Genomic DNA, 26116 nt, shown 5'->3' with positions numbered 1-26116 from the left:
AAGACATTATCTATTTATCCTATCCATGTCCCTCATGATTTTATAAACCTCTATGAGTTACCCCTCAGCTTTCGAAGCTCTGGGAAAACAGCTCCAGCCTATTCAACCTCTCCCTATTAGCTCAAATCCTCCAACCCTGGCCACACCCTTGTAAATCTTTTCTGAGCCCTTTCAAGTTTCACAACATCCTTCCAACTGAAGGAGACCAGATTTGCACGCAATATTCCAACAGTGCTCGAACCAAAGTCCTGTACAACCACAAAATGACCTCCCAACTCCTGTACTCAATACTCTGGCCAATAAAGAAACACACACCAAACATCACCTTCACTATCCTATCTACCTGCCACTCAGCTTCAAGGTCAGTTTGTTCACTCGCTTGAACCTTACCATTAAGTGTAGAAATCCTGCTAAGATTTGTTTTCCCAAAATGCGACATCTCGCATTTATCTGAATTAAACTCCGTCTGCCACTCCTCAGCCCATTGGCCCATCTGATCAAGATCCTGTTGTAATCTGAGATACCTTCTTCACTGTCCACTACACCTCCAATTTTGGTGTCATCTGCAAGCTTACTAACTATAACTCCTATGTACATATCTAAATCATGTATATAAATGATGAAAAGTAGTGGACCCAGCACCGATCCTTGTGGCATTCCACTGGTCACAGGCCTCCAGTCTGAAAAACAACCCTCCATCACCACCCTCTGTCTTCAACCTTGGAGCCATTTCTGTATCCAAATGGCTAGTTCTCCCTATTATTCCATGAGATCTAACCTTACTAACCATTGTGCCATGGGAAACTTTGTCAAACACCTTCCTGAAGTCCATCTAGATCATGTCCACCACTCTGCCCTCATCAATCTTCTTTGTTACTTTTTCAAAAAACTCAATCAAGTTTGTAAGACATGATTTTTCATGCACAAAGCCATGTTGACTATCCCTAACCAGGCCTTGCCTTTCCAAATAAGTGTAAATCCTGTCCCTCCGGATTCTTCCCAACAACTTACCCACCACCGACGTCAGGCTCACTGGTCTATAGTTCCCTGGCTTTGCCTTACCATCTTTCTTAAATAATGGTATCACATTAGCCAACCTCCAGTCTTCTGGTACATCACCTGTGACTATCAATGGTACTAATATCTCAGCAAGGCACCCAGCAATTGCTTCCCTAGTTTCCCACAAATTTCTAGGGTATACCTGATCAGGTCCTGGGGATTTATCTACCTTTTATGCATTTCAAGACATCCAGCACTTCCTCCTCTGAAATATGTTCATTTTTCAAGATATCACCATCTATTTCCCTACATTCTATATCTTCCATGACCTTCTCCACAGTAAATACTGACGCAAAATACTCGTTTAGTATCTCTCTCATCTCCTGCAGCTCCATACAAAGGCTGCCTTGCTGAGCTATGAGGAGCCCTATTTGCTCCCTAGTTACCCTTTTGTCCTTAATGTATTTGTGAAAAACCTTTGGATTCCCCTTAACCCTAGTTGCCAAATGTATCTCGTGTTCCCCAGACCTCCCCCTCATTGAGGATGAACAATCAGTCCTCAGCAAAGGCCTTGCCTTCATCCCCTCCATCCATGCATCAACAAATTCAATATGCGCTGTGATGTTGGAAACTTCTTCCGCCGCCTCCGGGCCCTCGATCTCTTTATTTCCAACTGCCACCGAGACGTTAACTGCCTCAACCTGTCCACCCTCCTCTACCCCAATCTCTCACCCTCACAACGCATAGCCCTTCACTCCCTCTGCTCCAACCTTAACCTCACCATCAAACTAGTGGACAAAGGGGGCACAGTGGTAGTTTGGCGCACTGACCTCTACACTGCTGAAGCCAGGCGCCAACTTGAAGACACTTCCTCCTACTGCCCCCTCGACCATGACCCCACCCCCCATCACCAAACCATCATCTCCCAGACCATACACAACCTCATCACTTCAGTGGTACCTCCATCCACAGTTTCCAACCTCATAGTTTGGGAACCCCGACCGCCCGATTCTATCTCCTACCCAAGTTCCACAAGCCTGAATATCCTACTCCTGCCCCACCAAATTCATCTCCACCTACCTCGATATTGTCCTATTCCCCCCCCCCCCCCCCTCCCCCACCCCACCCGGTCAGGAACTTCCCACATACGTTTGGAACACCACGAACGCCCTCTACCTCCTCCAAGACTTCAGTTTCCCTGGTCCCCAACAGCTCATTTTCACCATGGACATCCAGTCCCTCTACACCTCCATCTGCCATGACCAGGGCCTCCAAGCCTTCCATTTCTTCCTCTCCAGACATCCCCACCAATACCTTTCCATTGACACTCTTATTCGTTTGGCTGAACCGGTCCTCACTCTCAACAATTTACCCTTCGAATCCTCCCACTTCCTCCAGACGAAAGGGGTAGCCTTGGGCCCAGCTATGCCTGCCTCTTTGTCAGCTACATGGAACAGTCTATCTTCCGGAGTTACACTGGTACCACTCTCCACCTCCTCCTCCGCTACATTGATGACTGCATTGGCACCACCTCATACTCCCACGAGGAGGGTGAACAGTTCATCAACTTCACCAACACATTCCACCCTGACCTTAAATTCACCTGGACCAACAGTGACACCTCTGTCCTCTTCCTGGATATCTCCATCTCTACTAACAGTGACTGACTCAACACTGGCATTTTCTACAAACCCACTGACTCCCACAGCTATCTGGATTACACCTCCTCCCACCCTGCCTCCTGCAAAAATGCTGTCCCCTATTCCCAATTCCTCTGCCTCTGCCACATCTGCTCCCAGAAGGACCAGTTCCACCACAGAACATACCAGATGGCCGCCTCCTTTAAAAACCACAATTTCCCCTCCCACGTGGTTGAAGATGCCCTCCAATGCATCTCATCTGCGTCCCGTACCTCTGCCCTCGAACCCCACCCCTCCAACCACAAGAAGGTCAGAACACCTTCCACTCCACCAACCTCTGTATGCATGGCATCATCTGCCGACATTTCCACCATTTACAATCCGACCTCACTACCAGAGATATAGTTCCCTCCTCATCCCTGTTTGCTTTCCATAAAGACCGTTCCTTCCGCGACTACCTGGTCAGGCCCACATCCCCTAACAGCCCATCCTCCCCTATCGGCAACTTCCCCTGCCACTACAAAAATTGAAAAACATGCGCCCACACCTCCCCCCTCACCTCCATCCAAGGCCCCAAAGGAGCCTTTCACATCCATCAGAGTTTCATCTGTACTTCCACGTATGTCATTTACTGTATCCATTGCTCTCGATGCAATCTCCTCTACAATGGGAAGACTGGACGCCTTTTCGCAGAGCAATTCAGAGAACATCTCTAGGGAAACCCCACCGCCCCGTGGCTGAGCATTTCAACTCCCCCCCCCCCCCCCCCCCCCCCGCCCACCCGCTCCCTCTCTGCCGAGGACACGCAGGTCCTGGGCCTCCTATCAATTTTGGTTTAGAGCTGTGAATCGGAAACCGTGAGCTTAAGATGCCCTTTGGGCTCTGGGTAGCAGCGTGAAATCAACCAAAACAAGCCGTTGTTTATTTTTGAGGCCAGGCCTGGAATTAATTATACAGTTGGGTCCTGATTAGAAGGTTCTGCAGATGTGTCATCACTCATTCGGCACATGATGTTTAAATAAATAGAAAGTTGGCCATTAATGAGGTCACTTGGTTCCAGCAAGTTTGGGAAAGACCTTCTGCTCATGCAGATGGCAGATTTTGAATAGTAACTAAGATCTTATGTTAAAGGCAGTCAATCTGTCAGGGACTGGTCAGAGTTTGAATTGGGTTTGGAGTGTGTTTTCTGTTTTTTTTTAAAAAAGAATCTATTCATGCTACCGCACAAAGATTTTAAAGCGCACTGCCTAACCTCCCATAAATAGCTCTTGGTAGCTCAGCAAATAGAAAGCTAAGTTGTAACTATTATAGCTTTTGTCTGAGGGAACTGAAAAGGTGACCCTGATGGTCATCTTCAGAAAATCCAGCCTTTATGCTTGTGGAACAACATGTTTTGAAAACCACTTAAATAATCTGACTGGTTTTGTTGTTTGCATTTATTTATCCCTTAACTTTGTGTTTGTGTTTGTTTTTTGTTTGAATTAGGCTGAAAACAAAGGTTTGGCATTTAAAACATAAACAAATTAGATTACTTTGTTTAATTTTATTCTGCTAAAGTTATTGGTGTTGTTCATAAATTGCTAAGCCTTTTGTTTAAAATATAAACTGTTATCTGGAATTGATTATTTGCAGATTGTGGGATCGGTTATTCAGAAATCTGGTTAGGAACCATTGGGGTCAATTTTGATGGTCTTTGGAAGTTTTCATTTTACTATGACATGAAGAGAGGTAGAAATGTTGATTTCGTTTGGCTGTCTCACTCCATCTCATGCCAATACTTCTGCCTCAAACAAGGCCATTTGAATTATATATTCATACGATGCGGAAACAGGCCATTCAGCCCATCAATTCCAAATCAACCCTCCAAAGAGCATCACACTCAGCCCAACCCCCCCACCCCCACCCCCACCTCCACCCCATCCCTGTAACCCTGTATTTCCTATGGCTAATCTACCTAGCCTTCACATTCTTGGACACTCTGAGCAATTTAGCATGGCCAATCCACCTAACATGCTCATCTTTGAATTGTGGGCGGAAATCAGAGAACCCAGAAGAGAATAAGCAAATTCCACACATACAGTCGCCCGAGGTCAATCAAACCTGGGTCCCTGGCACTCTGATGCAGCTCTCCTAACTATTGAGCCACTGTGCTGCGTGGTTTGATAGCTCCACATTCCAAACAACTAACTCAGGACTTGAAATTTAAACTTTATTTTTTCTCTCCACAGCTGCTCCAGATCTGCTGAGTTTCTCAAACACATGATTTTTTGTTTGCTTCAGATCTCAGGCATTCTTTATTCTATTTTATTATAACTGTGCAGAAGTACTCTATGTCTGTAAAGCACTTCAGGACAATCTAAAGTCACAAAAGCCATTGTATTAGTGCAGGCTCTTTTTTTTCTGTTGTTTCTGTTTTATTTTGGTACCTTGGTGTTAGCAAGTTAGCAATCGTGCTTGCATATAATACGGCAATGATGACACTTTCAAAGTAATTTATTAGTTGTGAAATGCTTTCAGGTTCTGAGGATGTTAAAGGTGTAGTATATAAAGTATATTTTCTTTTACTGCACATAGAGATAGGAGGGAATGTGTGATTCTTGACACTTGTTTTCCTTCCTGGGTTTCATTCATTCTGTTGCAATAAACTTCCATGAGGCTTATAGCAAAAGAAGGAAATGAATATTAACTAAAATAAGAAAAGCAACAGGGATACTGTTTACCCAGTCTTCTACAATAGTAATGTAGGCCTGCTTTCCATTTGGATTACAATAAACTAGCGTTTTTTGTTTACAAATGCAAGAGAACAGATTGGTGGGAAATGCACAAGTTTCTCTTCCTCTGTATTTTGTTCAAGATTAACTCAAAAAGGTGAAGTAAACGTTGCTCACCTCTTTCAGTAAAAGGTGTGAACTCATTGTCATTTGCTGTTGTTGGATTTGATTTGAAAAAGTTGTTCAAGTTATGTGCAATGGAATTTGTCGACAGCTGTCTTTCTTGTAGTTTATTTCTGCACCATTCTGATATCATTATTTTCCTGCAGTGCTGAACCGGTAACCAATTTTCCTGACTAGAAGGAAAGATAGCCCAACTTTTGCTGAGAGATAGTCCATAGATTGGCTCAGCATGAAATCAGCTTAAATTCCAAATAATTCTGTAATTATTTTGGTAGAGACATGATCTGGATATTTCATTTTATCTGCTTACACAATGCCTCTGCCATCACTAACCAAAATGTGTGGAGTTTCCTCTTGAACAAAATCTTTATATTGAGAGAGCTATGAGTGCTTACAATAAGAATTAAAGAATTGGAATAAATTTTAAAACTCATCAAAAGCAGAGACACGGAACTATTTCAAGTATACCAGGGGTTCAGTAGCAGAGGAAGTGATGGTTATGTTCACACTGCATGGTGTTACAAATGCTGGGGTGGGACATGATGGTGAGAAAGAATAAGGCAGAGATGGAAACAGTATTTCTACTTAATACAACAACCAGTATTCATGGAAATATTCAGGCATGTCTGGCAGCATTTTGAGAGAGAAACAGAGTTGACGTTTCAGCTCAATGACCTTTCATTAGAATTACTGCTGTTGATATCACTGTCAAAAGACCAAACTAATTTTCACGATCAAACCTGACCAACTTGTTGATGACTTGTAGCTATGAAATTTTATGTGCTGGAGACGTTGACTGCCACAGACTGGAGTCCAGGCACCAGGCATTGATGGCTGAGGAAAGTTCATAGAATCATACAGTACAGAAGAAGCTCTTTGGCCCATGATACCTGCGCTGACTAAACTATTTCAAATCTACACGCGAGTCGCTTTCCAGCACTAGGCTTATAGCCATGAAAGTTACAACATTTCAAGTGTTCATCCAAGTACTTTTGAAACGTTAGCATGTTTTGAGAAGATTTGTAGCTCAGGTCGAGGTTCTGCATGTAGGTTTGCTCACTGAGCTGGAAGGTTCATTTTTAGATGTTTCGCACCATACCAGATAACATCTTCACTGACCCTCTGGACGGAGGTGGAAAGTGATGAGATTTCTGCCACAAATCTCCTCCAAGGCAATACAGTTCTGATTCCCACCAGCATCTTATGGATGAAAAGATTTGTTTTTCCTCGTATCCCCCTTAAACCTCTGCCTTTCATCTTAAAAATTATACCTCTTGTTATTATCCTTACAACCAAGGGGAAATTACTTTCTATCCACCCCTCAATCTTATATTTCTCAATACATTAGCAGCCCAACAAGGATGGCTTTCAGCAAATATAGAAAGAGCAAGATTGCTACTTCTAGAAATTTCTAGTAATAACCAGGACAAAAGCTAATCTTCTTCTCTGGTCTGTCACAACTTCCATTTGTACGAAGGTAATTAATTCACTACAAATGAATAGTAGTTCTGAACAAAGGAAACCCTTCTACATTTGATGGCAGTAAATTTGATGCATTTATCTGTGACAAACTTGGTTTTGACTGGGACACCAAAACCCATCCCTTGACCTCATGATCAAACCTGACCAACTTGTAGATGACTTGTAGCTGTGAAATTTTATGTGCTGCAGATGTTGACTGCCACAGACTGGAATCCAGGCATCATGCATTGATGGCTGAGGAAAGCTGAGGAAAGTTTACATGATCAAAATGTTAGCTGTCTTCTTTGTTTGAATTGCCTTTAATTGTCTACTGGGAATAGCAAGACTGTCCTGTGAGGAGAGGTTGGTTTGACTGGGCCTGTATTCACTAGAGTTTAGAAGAATAAGAGTGGATTGGTTTCAAATATATAAGGTTCTAATGGGATTGGACAGAGTGGAAGCAGGGAGGATACTTCCCCATTTGGGGTGTCGAGAACCAGGGAACATATTATAAGGATCTGGGATAAACCATTCAGAACTGAGATGGGGAAACATTTCTTCACTCAAATGAACAGGTAGCTGTATACAGAAGGCTGTATAGGCCAAGGGTGTATAGGTTATATTTACTGAATATATTCAAGAAAAGAGAAATATGTAGCTATTAAAGACATCAAGGAGCATAGGGATAAAATAGGATGGTAGCATTAAACTGGAGGGTCAACCGTGTTCATATTGACTGGTGGAGCAGGCTCGAAGAGTCGAATGGCCTACCTCCTGCTCTTAGTTTCTATATTTTTGACCTCTTCCCTTTATTTTGCTTTAAACGCAAGAGCAGTCAACATAAAAATTACACAGCTCCAGGCTTAGCTTAGCCTGCGTGTGATGTTGACCTCTCCTCCCAGGAGTCTAATTTTCCAGAATTAAATTTGTATTTCACATGTAAAGTGAACTATTTCCCAGATGACAACTACAGCATCTTCAATTGCAAGTTGACTATATCTGAGCATCTGTGAAATGGACTGTTATGTGCAGTCAATTGAAAGGACCTCCACTGGATGTGAATTTTATTGGACTCCACTTGAATTACTACTTAATATCAAGAAGATATTAGTACTATATAATTATAGCTTTATCTGTCTGTTTTCTGTACCCTCTTGTATTCTTGTGTATATATGTTTCTTCATTATCCCCCAGGTTGAATATTTCAATAAACCAAAATTTATTGCGTGTCATTTAAATATTGCACTTCACAAATGGAGGGTTTCGGGAACACACCACCCACTGCCTTTTCTATTTCATTTCTATTTAAAAAGCAGTCCTGATTAATTTGAAGCTGTTTGGGTGTTTTCCTTTTAGTGACATGCATTTTAATAAAATTGCTGCTTAACTGCACATGTACTTAATGTTTAGAGTGCTAAGTGATGTGAACCTATTAATTGCTTTACAGTACTTTGTGCTAATAGAAGTATGTTTATGAAAAGCTAAATATAAATTGAGCAGGAGGAAACTAATTTACTTTTTTGTTTTATCATTGCAGAGGAAGATGTGGAAAATTTTGATGTAACAAACCTGTCGGAGACAGTACAGCGGAATATAGAAGCTGATAGTTTCTGGTGTATGAGCAAACTATTGGATGGCATACAGGTAAAATTGATTTATTTAAACTGAGAAACCGACTGTTTCTGACCAAGTTTTGTTATCCATTTTTTTCTCCTGCACACTCTCATTGACATTTGCTAAGGTAAACATCCACTGGTATTAATACCAATTCAGTACCTTGTCATGACATGCCTTACCTTTGAAGTGAGTTATTTAGTGCTTAAGGCTGTTTGCCAAATAGAAGTGTTGCATTCAAGCCTGATCTTAGACTATCTGATACCCAGCAGAAGCAATAATTGGCTAGAAATTGATGGAATGTTTCGATAATATGATCTCATCCTTCTACAGTTTTTGGGACATGCAAATCCTATTGCCATTTTCAGTTTTAAATTGGTTGACTCAGATGCAGAAGACCGTTTGACTTAACTTTTCTGCCAGGCTTTTATTTCTTCCATGTCACAACCACTTAATTGTAGTTTGTCAAGTTCCTCAGTGTGTCATGGAAAGGTAGAGAACAATTGAAAGGTTTATATGGAAGTGACAGGAGTCACTTAAAACATTTTCAAAGATGCGAAATAATTTATTTGGGTGTTCACAAAAGCAGTAGCTGCTTAGCACTGAGGGTGGATTTTCCAGAAAATGGGCGCACTGCTTATAATAAGGAAGGAAGAAATGTTTGACACAAAAAGGATTTTAGTTGTTGTAACCACACAGGACAGTACAGAATAGGTCATTATTGAAGTGCATTGGCAATCAGTTTTATCTTGTTAGACAGTGCAAGAGAATGATTATTAGGGTGGGCAGTGATTAATGCTGAGACCATTGGTCATCACATGTATTTAGTTTAAATGGAAAGTAGATGCAATGTAGTCCCAAATTGGCAACATTGAATTGAATTGGACATTATTTACGTATGCCTGCAACTGCAAGTTGTTTTATCACAATATTTACAGGGACCATTGTATCAATGCTGGTACTTGTTACCAAGCATGAGATACCTGAGATCCAAATAGAAATGACAGAAATGCCATTTGGTAATATTAGGGAAAACAAAATTTATAGAGGCTGTTATAAAGGTGTGCAAGGTCTTTATAGGCATTGACAAGCTTTCGCCATGAGAAAATGTTTGTCATGGCCCAGAAAATAACAGCAAGAAATAGCAATTTCAGAAGAGAGAAAATTAATGTACAGATCAGTTACAACTAATTTATTCAAAAAAGATGAATGCTTTGAATGGACTTCCAGAGAGTCAACTGATTCTGAATGCGTTAGTGACAGAAGGAATCAGACAGCTTAAAAAAAAATCAATTGAGGGATTTTGGTCATGAAATGTATTCTAATACAGACCAAACGGCCAGAAATTGTCATTTATTTTGTCTCAAAGTACCTGTAATTACTATGTTTTGTTCAAAACAGCCTTTTGTCAGCCTTAGACCATCCCTTCAGTTCTGCTTGTTTAGTTTGCAATAAAACAATCACTAGATCTGTGTCTTGCAAACCTTTGTAATATCGCTATAAAATCACTTTTCAAAACTTTAGCATGCCTGCTTTTTTAATGTTTCGCATTACCACCATCCATTGGCATCAAAGATTTATCTGGTGTTTCTTTCCTTGATTACATATTTTCTGTTTGGTAAATTTGATTTGCAGCTAAAGTCTTTAAACAGTTGTTATTTTGTGTTCTGCTGCTTCTCAAAAATGTGACAAGGATTTTGTTGAGCAAAGAACTGTTGCTAAGCTATATAAAGAGAAATATTTTCTCTTTATTTTGTGTATGGAGGAACTTGCCCATGAGAGTAATTCAAAACCAAGATAAAATATATAAATATATTAAAAATCGTAGGAATAACACAATACGTTCAGATGATCCAGCCTGATTTCCACCATTCATGTACATCATATTTGATTATACCTAATCTAGCTGAATGTACATTAACTCCATCTACCCATTTTTGATCTGTAACCCTTAAGCCTATGCCCTACTAAAATCTATGCACTGCAATTTTATGCACTGGGAGGAGAGAAATCCAGATTTCCATCTTCACTTTGTGTGATTAATTGCTTTCTGGCATCACCCTTGAATATTCGTGTTCTGTTTTGAAGGCTCCACCCCAGCAAATTTCAGGATTCGAGCACCAGAAGAATTTCTCACTATCCACCTTTAATCATCTCAAAAGTTTTAGTTAAATTCTCTCTGGTTAATGCTGAAGCAAATACAAGCCTAGTCGAATTAAGATGCCTCCATAATTTAACCTTTTTGGTTCCAGTATCACTCTGGTAAATTGAAGGCATTCCTGTGACACAAGGATTTGTTTGAACTAGTTATAGACTAGGCCTGATCCCCTCAAAACATTTCAATAAAGTAGCCCGAACCCTAACTTTTCTAGTCATTTAAACAGGTGTACAGTGGATATTCGAGGACTGACGCAGCTGGCCCAACCACTTAGTTTAAAACAAAACAGAATTTTTTTGCAAGATTTGCGAATAAAACACAAACAAAAGTGAACAGAATAGAGAATAACTTAACCTATCCTTCAGATTATCCCAACAGAATGAAGCTGTTCCAATGACTTGCAATAATCCCAATAACCACAAAATATCCCATTGGCAAAAAAGGAAAAACCAAAGACTGGTTCTTAAAAAAAAAATGTCAGCGAGAGAGATGGCAGAGATTCAGCATGAAACGCCTTCTTCCGTGTAGCTGTTTCTTTGACCAGCAGACTCAAACTGATTGATTGCTTTGAACAGCCAGACTGCTAAAATCCAAACCAGACCAAACCAAACCAGAGAAAGGCTGAGCTTGGAGAACTACCCACTCCCTTTTCATTGTACAAGTGTTTTTATTTGAAAGCCTTTTTTTTTCCAGAGGCTGTGTCTATTAGCTATGGCCCTAAAGCCCATAAAAACTAGACCTCCCAGAGTCTCTGTGTTTATGACCCATCTGAAAACAAAACCAAGGACAACATAACCTTATTAAAGGAGCAGCATCATCACAAACAACTTCTAACCATGACTTTAACTTGCACTCCTTTGTATTCTTACCTTTAGAGGAGATCATGTTTCATTTGAAATTTGAGTTTTGCTTGTATTTTGTGGTTGGACCCTTAACTTATTGTACTCTTCCAATTTTCTAGCTTCTTTGTATTTCGAGAATATTCTGATCCATTTTGATTCTTGTCCAGAGGAAAGAAACTCATATCCCCTTACATAGAGTTCCAGCTGACAGAGGTTTGCCCATTCACATTATCCTTTGTTCTTATTCAACTTTTTACTCCTGTCCACATTACATATTGTTACATCTCACTTTTCCTTCATCTAAATCATTCATAAATATTACAAAAAGCTGGAGCACTCTGTACTGATCCCTAGGCAATTCCAGTCATCACTTCTGGTCAATTGGAATGCAAATCCATTATTCCTATCTCTGTTTCCTATCTTCTAACTAACTCCATATGCGTTTCAATAGATATTTTTCAATTCCACGTGTTCTTATTTTTAAGTCCGTTATGTGGGGCAGAATTTCGCTTTTGTTTGAGACTAAGTGGACACAAGCCTAAATGGTGAGGTACTTCCACTTGGGTGCTTCAGTTTCCTCACACAATTAAGTTCTTCTGAACTTATGTCTAATTGGATAGACCCCAAATTTTATGGACAGGATGATCTGAAACCTGCTGGAACCTTCTGGCTTCATATTTAAAAGATGGTCAGGCACTTTGTTCTCTCAGGAGCATCACTCAGTATTTATCAGTTCTAACTTCCCCTGGAGATGTCAGAAATAAGGCAGAAAGAGGTGTCGTGCTTTAGCAACAGTTCTTTTGGAGGCTCCCTGAAGCCCTCCAGGAGAGAAGATAAGTTATTTTCTTCATGGATTGCAGCAAGAGACTATCTGGACTGATGAAGGTAACCTCAACCTGCAGAGGTCAGCACTCATGGCTGGCTCAAAGGAACCTAGCTGCTGTACTTCTTGAGAATAAAAGATCTTTGCTCTGCCAGGGCATGGACCACTGTTCACTCAATGCTTTATGCCACTATGCATGAGAGTTGTGATCGTAAAGTTGCCTCTGAAGATGAGTGCTCATGTAGGAATTTAGATGCCAGGCATCAGATGACTCATGAAATCAATACCTGTCAGCTACTAACGAAGCACTACTTGTACCACAGTGCTGCTGGCTCTCTCACATCTGCTCAGTGAAGGCAATTCCTGATTTGACGAAGTCTTAGAAAGTCATCGGCAATTTAATGCTCTGTGATGGAAGCTGTCAGAAGTCTTGAAGATTTATGCATGTATTAATATCCTTACTTTCTCATTAACACTTCTGTTTTACCTGTTCTAAATCTGCTAAGCTTCTCTCATTTTTTCATTTCTCATGTATCTCTGACACTTTATCTTAATCATCTGTGAAGTCTGATGCAAAATAAGCCTTTAACAAGCTTGCTGAATGCTGATTTTCAGCAACATTCACAACTAAATTCATGTTTAAGGAACATTCTTCACTGCCATGCTACTCTTTACATAGTTGTAAAATTCAATTATATAGTCCTTGACTTTCATTGAAAAATCATCTTATTCTGTCATTTCTGCTCTGAGTTCTTACTATAGTTTTAGCATCCCTTTGCAGTTCTTTACATCTGTTCTGTTCTGCAGGACCTTCACTGTTCCTTCCATGTTATGCTATCTCTACTTCAAAGTTTGAAAAAAGGCCAAAATTCAGACAATACTTTTTCAACTAAAATTCAAAGAGTAATTTTACATTTTAATACAATCCCCCTACAGACTGATTAATCTATTAAAAGAGATAAAGACCTTACTGCTGCTTCGGTCATATATTTCACAACCCGATGCTACTTTGCATTTGTGCTGATACCCCCCAAAACCTACCTGCCTTGCTTTAGGCTTAAATGGGACTTGTAGTGGTGGAGAAGAATCCAGTCATCCTGGTCCATGTAGGTACTAATCACATAGTCAGGGCATGGAAAGAAGTTCTGCATAGGCAGGACCATGAGCCAGATACCAAGTTTAAAAAAAGAACTTCGGATAATTTTGGATTTTTATCTGAACCACAAACAATTTAGCAAAGGTCATATAAGATTAAGGAAGGCAATGGTGTGATGGAAATGTCACTATGGAGAAATCCAGAACACCAAGCTTATGTTCTGGAAATACAAATTCAAATCGCACCATGGCAGATGGTGAAATTTGAATTCAATAAAAATAAGTTTAGAATTGAAAATGTGGCCTAATGATGACTATGTGATTAAAAATTTTAAAAATTCATCTAATATCCTTTTGAACAAAATCTGCCATCCTTACCTGTGCGGCTCACATGTGGTACCAGATGTACATGGATGTGGTTGATTGTTTCTTGTCCTATGTACAATTAGGAATGGTCAATGAATGCTAGCTTAACCAGTGATGTGCACATCCATGAGAGAGTTTTAAAAAGTATGGAGATGAACATGTGGCTCAAAGACATCCGGGAGAAGTAGGTTCCAGTTTTTGCAGCACCAGCAGCATAACTGGAAGAAGTGAGTGTTATACCATTGGTCCAGTTTACAGTTGTATATGAGATTGGCTTATTCTATTTTATCTTATCTTTTGCATAAATAATATTTGTTTTATTGTTGAAACCAAATCGGCAGCATCAGTTTCAGTAATAGACGATCTTGTTAAACTAAAAAAACCCCAAAACAAATCTGATCTATCCAGCCATTTTTCAGTCTGGGGGCTGACCTGTCCAGAAATGACATCAACTGGGATCCTATCTATAATTATAATGTGATGCAATCTGTCCAAAATGAAGTTTATAATCATCCTCCACAATTGTATCATCCTTTCGCAGCAGCTGCTAGATAATACTCTAATTGTTAGCAAGACTGTAATCTGTAGAGGCTATGCTTCTTGACTCCTTGAATACATAATGTCTAGATCCTGTGAATTGTGAGTTCATCACTTTACCAAAGACAAATATTTTGTCATCTTCATGTCCAAACACAACTTTGTTTTTTTTCATTGAAGACTTGATTAACCATCACAGTATTTTTGCTCTAATTGACATTGATGTTGATAAAATGTCACAGTTCTGCATTTTCAAATGGGAGGACAAGTATCTTTAATGATGGTAATGTTTTATGATTCCCTGAATCAAAAGCAGGTGTTTTTTTTTTATTTTCTATCACTTTTTTTTGTCTGCTTTGACAAGTGTTTCTAAATAACAGGTTACAACCACTGTCTAGTTTGACACAACTGAATGAATCAGCAACTAAGATATTCCTGCTCATTATACTCATTTAAGTTTAAAAAAAAATCACACAACACCAGGTTAAGGTCCAACAGTTTCTAAATAAACCTGTTGGCTTATAACCTGATGTTGTGTCATTTTTAACTTTGTCCACCCTGGTCCAACTCCAGCTCCTCCAAATCATTATACTCATTGTCAGCTATCAGCTCAATCTTGTATTTTCCTTTGAATTTAGAAATTTGTTGATGGTAACCCTCTTCATAAAACGTTTCAGCAATTCTGTGTCTGTATGACACTCCTGCAACTAGGCCAACTGATTTTGAATTTCAGTAATCATGGAATCTTTCATTCTCTGAGTCACTGCAGAATTTCCAACATGTCTTGAAAATGATTTGTTTCCCCCAAAACCTTTTGAGAACAGTCATTTGCCCCAAAAGAGAAACATTACCACAGAGTTGAACACCCATCAAAACTAAATGCCTATTCACCTGTGTGATTTATGCACAATCCAATAATTGACTCAAACTCAGGAATTTCAAGATTGAATTTCTTTGGTCATTTACACGAACTCTCAGAATCAATGATATATTCTTCCACGGAAGTCTTATCCATCTTTTTAAATTATTCAAATATGGACCGTGCCTCATAGCTTCCAACAAGCTACCTTTTTTGAAAATTTTGTCCATGAATTGTGTTAGAATTTTTAGTATCTACATCCCATTCCAAGAGTACTTTGTTTCTAATCTTAGTCCCTCCTGGTCATGACAAAACCAAAACTGTAACTTGCTTGAAGTGACCCAATTCCATATCTCCACCTCGCTCTTCCATTACTCATACAGCTCTAATTGTGACTGGTGTCTGATCATAGTTCATAATCTTGCAGCTTGTCGCAGTTATTTCACTTTAAAAGCCAGCAGGAGCTTTGCTTTTGTCGTAAACAGAGATTGCCTTCTGCTATCTTTATTTTCCGCCCTGTAGAGATCAAAAATACTATGCTACCATGTGTGATAGACAGCTATTTAGAAGTTGAATTACACGGCTGAAGACGTCCCGTGATCTACAACAGTTCCATTGAACTACAGTTTAGTACAAATACTAAGTTCTCCCCCTCCTTCTCCAGAGCCCAATCCCCTTATTGGTCAAAAAATCCAGCTCTCAAGTACAACTCCACTGAACAGCACTACTGTCATGTTTCTCTGAAGCAGTCTTGGTTTACCATGAAACAAATGTGCAGGGACTGTTGTGACACAACGGTCATATCCCTATCTCTGCGCCAGGAATCCTGGTTCAAGTCCCACCTGTTCCAGAGGTTGTGATAATAATTCTGAGCAGTTTGACTCAGCAAATATCAAGCATTTCTGAAATACCTAGCATTTCTGAAATTGTCACGGAATTATTTCATATTGTTGCCTTGTTTGGTGGATAACACAAGACATTAGTTATTCCTTCTTTCAAAAAATGAAACATATCACTTAATTCTTCATAAGTTTTGGTCTCCTTTCCCCATGTTAATGAAACAGAATAGCTCCTCCTCCTGCCACAGTTTAGTAAAATCTCACCATCGCTCTATTCAGGATATTCCATTTCACCATAACTGAAAGGAAACATTATAAGAGCCGACCATTTTATAAAGTCTTGCAATTTTAGCAATATTTCTATGATTTCAAGATATAATTGGTTATCGTACTTGGGACTAAAGGGATCTAAAAATGTTGGGGAAACCAAGCACAGGCTATTGAGTTCGTTGATCAGCCATGATCATACTAAATGGCAGAGCATTCTCAAAGGGGTGATTTCCATGTTTCTGTGAAACCTCTAACACCTTACTTGAATGACTTATTGTTTGTATTGGTACAAAAATGCGATGCTAGTTTTTAAAAACAAACTTATTTAATTTGTTCCTTTACATTTTACCAGAACAATCTAAGGTCCTCCGTGATGACACAATGACCAAATCAGAAAACAAAATAAGGGATGTTAAAACAGGGTATTATGTGTTAAATGAGGAGAGAGGAAATTTAAAACAAATCGGTGTTAAAAGGAGAAAACATGAGAAGGGGGAGACTAAATACACCCTGTATTACAACTTTTTTTGAGTTAAGAATGATTGCACTATTTAATCAATTTTTATTTCTTGTTTCTCTAAAGGATAATTACACTTTTGCACAACCAGGGATTCAGAAGAAAGTCAAAGCACTTGAAGAACTTATTAGCCGAATTGATGGTAATTCTGGATGTTATCTATTTCAATAATGGATAATCTGAGTGGCAGTATTGTTTACACCTCTGCCAAGTTATTATTGTTGAGTGTAAAATAAATTTAATTTGGCGATAATGAGTGACATACTGGTAAAATTTAGCATTTTCAATTATTTTATGCAGTTCAATGGCATGACATCTTGATCTAGATAATAAAATGTAAAGAAAGAGAAATTTCTGATCACATCAGGTCATTTCAATGACAGAAATTGAATTTTTCCAGTAATTCGTCATACAAAATCAGCTTTTTAAATATTTACGACTTTTAAGCTGAAATATATTTCTTCTGCTCAGGATACCTAAAATGTAGTAGAAAGAGATCAATTATTATTTCTAAACAGAATAACTTAGATATTAAGTATAATCATGAAACATTCTCACGTAGAGACAAAGATGTACAACACAGAAACAGATCTTTCAGTCCAACTCCATGCCAAACAGATATCCGAAACTAATCTAGTCTCATTTGCCAGCACTTGGCACATATCCCTCTAAACCTTTACTAATCATGTGCCATCCAGCTGCCTTTTAAATGTTGTATACTACCAGCCTCCTTGACTTACTCTGACAGTTCATTCTATGCACGTACTACCCTCTGTATGAAAAAGTTGCCCCTTAGGTCCCTTTTAAATTTTCCCCTGTCACCTTAAACCTTCTAGTTCTGGACTCCCTCACCCCAGGGAAAAGACCTGGTCTATTTACCCTGTCCATGCCCCTCATGATTTTATAAACCTCTATAAGGTCACTTCTCAGCCTCCGATGTTCTAGGGAAAACAGCCCCAGCCTTTTAGCCTCTCCCTATAGCTCAAGCCCTCCAACCCTGGCAACATCCTTGTAAATCTTTTCTGAACCCTTTCAAGTTTCACAACATCCTTCCAATAGGCAGGAGAACAGAATTGCACACAGTGTACTAAAAGTGGCCTAACCGATGTCCTGTACAGCCACAACATGATCTCCTAACTCCTATATGCCATGTTCTGACCAATAAAGGAAAGTATACCAAATGCCTCCTTCGCTGTCCTATCTATCTGTGACTCCATTTTCAAGGAACTGTGAACCCGCGCTCCAAGTTCTCTTTATTCCACAACACTCCCTAGGGGCTTACCATTAAATTTATAAATCCTGCTCTGATTTGCCTTTCCAAAATGCAGCACCTCACATTTATCCAAATTCAACTGCATCTGCTTTTCCTTGACCCATTGGCCCATGTGATCAAGATTCTGTTTTACTCTGAGGTAACCTTTTTTGCTGCCCACTTCACCTCCAATTTTGGTGTTATCTGCAAACTTAATTTGGGTTGAAGCTTTTGTTTTTTCATTTATTTAAGGAGCTGTCAATCCTTTTCTCAGTTACTTTAAACTTTGGTAGCAGCAAAGAGACATTCAAAACAATATTGAATGGTCAGCAAATTATTTGAAACAATTAGATGTTTCCTTTACTGGCACGATCAGTGAAAATATCTTGAGACCAGATTTGGCTTACCAATAAAGTTGCAAGTGCACGGATCATAGAATCATAAACTCCCTACAATGTAGAAGCAGTCTATTCAGCCCATTAGGTCCACACCGATCCTCCCGACGAGCATCCTAGTCTGAACCCAGCTCCCTACCCTGTCTATTTACCTTGCATATCTCACGGCTAATGAACCTAGCCTGCACACGCTTGGACACTGTGGGTAATTTAGCATGACCAATCCACCTGACCTACACATCTTTGGACTGTGTGAGAAAACCAGAGCACCCAGAGGAAACCCACGTAGACAGGAAGAATGTGCAAATTCCACACAGACAGTTGCTCGAGGCTGGAATTTAACGCAGTCAGTGTGGACTCAATGGGCCAAATGGCCTGCTTCCACACTATTGAGATTTTATGATTCAATGACTATGAATAAATTAAAACCTTCCATACTCCTCTTTAGTAAGCAACATTACAGTGAAGGATGGACTGCAATTAAGTAACATTCCCTCCTGTAATTTCTGTAATTACTGTTCCCATTTTAAATGGACCAATTTAGGTTCTCAAGAGATATGAAGTTTTGCATGCTGAATTAGGATCAGGAAATTGCAAATTTCTGAATGAGATGCTTCAAACTTTGTTTCCAAGATACAGATGATTGTGACAGATTAAACCTCTGTGCTTACAGTAAATTAGTTTTGTGATTTTAATTGCAATGTAGAAGTTTTACTTAATGCTCATCTAATATTCCTTGTTAATGTTGAGTCACTTACTCTGCTTGTATTTCTTTAAAGCACTCAAACTCCGTAGTTTTGACTTAGTCTGCTATTTTTATTTTCACAACGATACAAATGAAAGCATAAAGTAATAAATAAATAGCTCCTAGAAGTTCAGTATAGTCTACTCACATGGATAAAATTGAATTCAATCAAAATTGACCCTGAAATTTTCTATCATGGAACAAATGTTTTATAAATAACAAGTTATGTAGCATATGTGATGCATTGTGGAGATGTCCTTCATAAGGGATTATTGTATTGCTGAATAATATAAATAAGTCTAGCTGGGATCCATTTAATCATATTCTGCTGCTGGGCAGTTACACGAGTGTGAACTAAATTTCACAGTTAAGAACAACAGAATAATTTGCTAAGTTTCTCTTATGAGTGAAATATATCTTTGTATTCAGCATGGTCTGCATTTGGTTTTGGATGCCCTGTATTGTGTGTTTTCCTTTGTTGTGAGGTTGAAGGCGTGTCCTGTCCCTTTCAGAGAGATTGAATGCTGTTCTAAACTGAGAGATTAAAAGCACCTGTGTATAAAACTTAGTCTCAGAGTGTGCTAGAAAATTGAAAATATGTAACATTTGGCTCTGAAATTAATAGCTGAGTTTTGGTTACTGTTTTGACAACAATTAGAATTTAACCAATCAAGTTAAATTATGTCCCACGATACTAAAACCCCAGTTGAGTTTGAATTTATTATTTTGCCAATATCGAACCAATGAGATGATCTGATGTTGGGGAGGATATAAGAATGCAGACATTTTGAAAATTGGTCAGAGAGCAGTTGCCACAGAGAAAGAAACTCCTGGAGAGCTAATTGCCCATCTAACACCTTGCTCGCCAAGAAACACACTCTGTCAAAGATACCTTTTCATTTGAAACATACCCGCTGTAAAAAGAAAGAAGATGACCCAGGGAGATCAGCAGCCAGATGAGTGAAGACACAGAAAAAAAAACAGAAACTGTGTGGTTTTGAAATTAAGTTGATGTAATTTTACGAAGTGTCTTAGATTAGATTACTTACAGTGTGGAAACAGGCCCTTTGGCCCAACAAGTCCACACCGCCCCGCCGAAGCGCAACCCACCCATACCCCTACATCTACCCCTTACCTAACACTACGGGCAATTTAGCATGGCCAATTCACCTAACCTGCACATCTTTGGACTGTGGGAGGAAGCCGGAGCACCCGGAGGAAACCCACGCAGACATTGGGAGAATGTGCAAACTCCACACAGTCAGTCACCTGAGGTGGGAATTGAACCCAGGTCTCTGGCGCTGTGAGGCAGCAGTGCTAACCACTGTGCCACCGTGCCGCCAATTCTTATTGGAACAGCATATTAGAACATAGAAAAATACAGCGCAGTACAGGCCCTTCGGCCCTCGATGTTGCTCTGACCGAAGCCTACCTAACCTACACTAGCCCAATAACCTCCATAAGCTTATCCAATGCCTGCTTAAATGACCATAAAGAGGGAGAGTCCACCACTGATACTGGCAGGGCATTCCATGAACTCACAACCCACTGAGTAAAGAATCTACTCCTAACATCTGTCCTATACCTACCACCCCTTAATTTAAAGCTGTGTCCCCTAGTAACAGCTGACTCCATACGCGGAAAAAGGTTCTCACTGTCAACCCTATCTAAAACCCTAATCATCTTGTACACCTCTATCAAATCTCCCCTAAACCTTCTTTTCTCCAATGAGAACAGCCCCAAGTGCCCCAGCCTTTCCTCATACGATCTTCCTACCATGCCAGGCAACATCCTAGTAAACCTTCTCTGCATCCGTTCCAGTGCCTCCACGTCCTTCCTATAGTATGGCGACCAAAACTGTACACAATACTCCAGATGAGGCCGCACCAGAGTCTTATACAACTGCAACATGACCTCAGGACTCTGGAACTCAATTCCTCTACCAATAAAGCCCAGTACGCCGTATGCCTTCTTCACAGCACTATTTACCTGGGTGGCAACTTTCAGAGATCTGTGTACATGGACACCAAGATCCCTCTGCTCATCCACACTACCAAGTAGCCTACCATTAGCCCAGTAATCCATCATCTTGTTACTCCTACCAAAGTGAATGACTTCACACTTGGCTACATTGAACTCCATTTGCCACCTTTCTGCCCAGGTCTGCAACTTATCTATATCCCGCTGTAACCTGTCACATCCTTCTTCACTGTCCACCACTCCACCGACTTTCGTGTCATCTGCAAACTTGCTCACCCAGCCTTCAAGCCCCTCCTCCAGGTCATTTATAAAAATGACAAACAGCAATGGTCCCAAAACAGATTCTTGTGGAACACCGCTAGTAACTGCACTCCAAGATGAACCTTTACCATCAACTACTACCCTCTGTCTCCTTCCAGCCAGCCAATTCCTAATCCAAACCTCTAATGCACCCTCAATGCCATAGCTCCGTAATTTTTGCAGTAGCCTACCATGGGGTACCTTATCGAACGCCTTGCTAAAATCCATATACACCACATCTACTGCTTTACCCTTGGTCACCTTCTCTATATTGTTATAGATTTGGAGGCAGATAGTAAGCAGTTAAGGGAAAGGGGGGCTTAGATTTGTGATTAGTTTTTGTTTAGTGTACGCTTTTAGAGTTAAAAAATAAATTGATATTTTCTTTTAATAGTGAAATTTAGGGGTTTTCCGACATTCCTATTTTAACAGATGTGATACAAGCTTTTCTGGGTGTTTGGTTTAATTAACAGAAAAGGTTTGCCTCTGTGTCATAACACCTTGTTATACTGGAGGTTTTTATACCGATGTGAAGTATGCTCATTTCAAATTGGTTGCAAGTCAGCTTCACTAGATCAGATGGTTCATATCTTAGCAGTGTTGTATGATTTTTAACTGTATCCTAGCAGGAACAGTAAGAGATGAGTGGATATATTAGTTTCAGCTTCCAAAATTTCCCTACATTCTAACTTGATGGATTTAATGGAATTAGATGCCACCCCATTTCTCCAGAAAGGATAAAGAAAAAGAAAGAGTCCTATAGGCCATTTAGTCTGAAATAAGAAATGAAAACATATTAAGAATTGTGGTAATTGATATAACAAGACAACGAGAAAATCTTAATCATTCATATGTTATGGTTGTGATGAGAACCAATTATGAGTGCCCAGTATCATTACAACTGGCTTCCTCATCTGCATAATTAAAAGTGGAAATCATGAAATCACTTCCACAGTTTCTTGCTTCTTTGCAGAGTACCTTTTTATGCCCCTGCAGATGGAAATCTTCAGAAATCACTTGGATTCATGTAAATTTCTACCTTTATGCTTTTCATCTCACTACGAAAAACCTCAAAGAAATGTAATAGCATTGAGTTCGGCATCTCTGTTCTTAATGGTTATATATTAAGTTTCAAGTTTATAAAAAGTTTATGAAATCTAAACATCCATGTTAATCCAATGTATATGATTTTAATTTATCTTATTGGTAGTTATTGATAATATGTCACTTTTGGGTTGGCTGGTTGTAACTGTCATTATGTCATAAATGCAACAGTGTTTGGGACTCAGCTAGTCCTGACCTATATCAATTTCTAAAATAAGGAAAGTGTGCGCAATCCCTCAGATTTACTGAAATCTAGTTGGAAAATTAACATGAGAGGCCATTTAAAAAATCTGAACAGGGATTTGGTCTGGTTAAATGAGGAGGTGGGAAGGTAGTAAATGAAATAAAATATAGGGAGATTAACTATTTTGACTGCAAGCGTAGAAAGGCATAATATTATTTAAGAAGGTCAAAGATAGAGAAATATTGGTGCACTAATCACAAAGCAATTAGGGATACAAAGGATATGTTAGATTTTCTTGCAAGCAGTTTGGAGGGTAAGAGTAGGGAAGTCTTGCTGCACTTTATATAGACTTCTGATAACCTATTGTAATTTGAATACTGTGGACAGTTTTGTTCTATATTCCTAATCGCAATAAACTGACCTTAAAGGGGATGTAACATAGGTTCTCTACTTGGTTGAGCAAGCTGTCTTGAGAGAGTAAAAGAGCCTGTCAAGGTCAGCATGCTTAGCAAACTTCTTAACTATTCTTGGGCCTCAGCGCTCAGGTTTATTTAAATCTATAAATCAACAGATTGATGGCTGATAACAATTCTTTTCAATGGGCACTAATTACGAATGTATCAATCGTCCAAAACTTATAAATGTAGAAAATTGAATTATGTCATCATTTCAGTGCATTGTAATTAACATGTCAGACTTTTATTAACTGGGGACATTATTGAAATATGTAGTCACTATTAATATTCCAAAGAAGGTGTGAATTTGTGTTCATGAAAGATTAGAGCTGGGACTATTAGTGTTCACAGTTTATGTTAATAATTTAGATTTTGAACTCAAAAACAATTTATACATTTTGAGGATGGTGCTAAGTCAAGGAGTATTGGGGGTAGAAGTGGGTACTGCAGACACTGGACATTAAAGTAAAGATTAGAGTGGTGCTGGAAAAGCACAGCAGGTCAGGCAGCATCTGAGGAGCAAGAAAATCGATGTTTTGGGCAAAAGCCCTTCATCAGTATTAGAGGTAGTCAATGTTGTGAGACAATGGCAGCATCTACATGAGGATCTCAATAAACTGGCAGAAGGGGCACATAATTGACAACAGAGACCGAATTAAGGTGGTGCATTTTTGTAAGAACGAGGTAGTCACTTATTACTTGGATGAAGCAAATCTAGGTGGGATAGAGAAACAAAGATATATGCCAATCATTAAAAGTTGAACTGTAGTTTAACAAGATTTTAAAAGTCCCTTACACACATAGAACATAGAATATTACAGCGCAATACAGGCCTTTCGGCCCTCGATGTTGCGCCGACTTGTCATACCAATCTGAAGCCCATCTAACCTACACTATTCCATGTATGTCCATATGCTTGTCCAATGACGACTTAAATGTACATAAAGTTGTCGAATCTACTACCGTCGCAGGCAAAGCATTCCATACTCTTACTACTCTCTGAGTAAAGAAACTACCTCTGACATCCGTCCTATATCTATCACCCCTCAATTTAAAGTTATGCCCCCTCATGCTCACCATCACCATTTTTGGAAAAAGGCTCTCCCTGTCCACTCTATCTAACCCTCTGATTATCTTGTATGTCTCTATTAAGTCACCTCTCAACCTCCTTCTCTCCAACGAAAACAGCCTCAAGTCTCTCAGCCTTACCTCGTAAGACCTTCCCTCCATATCAGGCAACATTCTAGTAAATCTCCTCTGCATCCTTTCCAAAGCTTCCATATCCTCATTATAATGGGGTGACCAGAACTGTACACAATACTCCAGAGTTTTGTCCAGCTGTCGCATAACCTCATGGTTCCGGAACTCGACCCCTCTATTAATAAAAGCTAAAACACTGTATGCCTTCTTAACAACCCTGTCAACCTGGGTGGCAACTTTCAAAGATCTGTGTACTTGGACACTGACACAAGACTTTATTTCTGGAGGACTAAAATTAAAAAGTGAGTGAAGTTTTGCTAAACCCGCATTTGACCTTGGTTAGACTACACTTAGTGCTGTGTCCAATTCCAATCACCATACCATAAATAAGATATAGAAGCACTGGAAAGGATGCAGAGAATATTTACAAATGTCATCTCAGAAATGCATGGACATGTATATCAAGAAAGGATTGACTGTGTGGATCTCTTTCCCCGAAGAAAAAAGAAGGAAGATCTAGAAGTCTTTAAAACTGTTATGAAGTTTTGTGGTTTGCATTTATGAGGACTCATAAATTGACTCTGCAAGGAATAATCCTGAGTGCTCTAAAAGCTACACTAGTGATGAATTTAATATGATCAATCTACCTCATTTATGGCAGCTAGAACTAGCAATGTATTTTATCCACAGAGATCTATTCTCAGATAAAGAAATATATTTAGAGTTTGCTCTTTGTTTTAATTACCTGGAATCACGGGTAGCCCATCATTCCCTGTAGCCAATGTTCTCCATTGTAATACCTTGGCCAATCAGATTAACTTGCCAACATCAGCATCCTTTTCTTCTGTTGAAATTGTTGAAAATTTGACATGTTTGTTTTGTTGTAATGCATCCAAGATGATCAGTTTTGGCAACACATCTCTAATTTCAGCGATATTCAAGTTCTTTTTACCACTGAGTAGCTGTCTTTAAAATGATGAAAGGTTTGATAGAGTGGATACAGAGATGATGCTCCCATTTGTGGGACAAGTAAGGTAGTCACCAAGAAATTCAGTCGGGAGTTCAAAATAAATGTTTTTACACAATGTGGAGCTTGCAACTATTGGAAGCAGTATAATTGCATTCAAAGAAAAGTGAGAGAAACACAGGGGAGCTACGGACGTAAATGGTCAGAATGATAGATTTAGCAGAGAAAAGATGGGAGGGATATAAAAACTGGCATGGACTTGTTGTGTCGAATGGCCTGTCAATGGGCATCAGGTAGTGTAATTTGAAATGTGTTCTGATCATATAAAATAGTGCCAATTTAAGATCCACAATCAGTGCTAAAAAATATCAAAAAGATGTCATGATTTTGTGGAAGTGTTTAGTAGTGTTGAAAAATGTTCAGAAGCAATTATTAGTGATCACTAGGGCTTGAGAAACTGTGTGACCCAGCAGGAAAGATGGACCTCAGTATCACAATGATTGACCAACAAGGGAAAAGTGAATTAGTGTCCGCAGTTTCTTAAATGTGTCTATGTGAGTGTTTAGAATAGTTGTCAGAGTCAATAGAAATAGAATGTTGAATATAGAACTGTACAGCTC

At 39.3% G+C, this 26116-nt stretch overlaps 1 protein-coding gene across 2 annotated transcripts in view; it reads left to right on the top strand.

The window, feature by feature from the left end:
• LOC140467301 (TBC1 domain family member 22B-like) overlaps positions 1–26116 on the top strand; it is a 309619-nt gene that overhangs the window by 193298 nt on the left and 90205 nt on the right. For both annotated transcript variants that reach the window (XM_072563569.1, XM_072563570.1), the window contains exons 9-10: positions 8532–8638; positions 16981–17056. In XM_072563569.1, coding sequence (XP_072419670.1) covers positions 8532–8638; positions 16981–17056 — 183 coding nt within the window. The remainder of the gene's footprint in view (positions 1–8531; positions 8639–16980; positions 17057–26116) is intronic.

This window comes from Chiloscyllium punctatum, chromosome 45 (assembly GCF_047496795.1).
Source record: "Chiloscyllium punctatum isolate Juve2018m chromosome 45, sChiPun1.3, whole genome shotgun sequence".
NCBI classification, from domain to species: Eukaryota; Metazoa; Chordata; class Chondrichthyes; order Orectolobiformes; family Hemiscylliidae; genus Chiloscyllium; species Chiloscyllium punctatum.
This window is presented reverse-complemented; position numbering and strand designations above follow the sequence as displayed.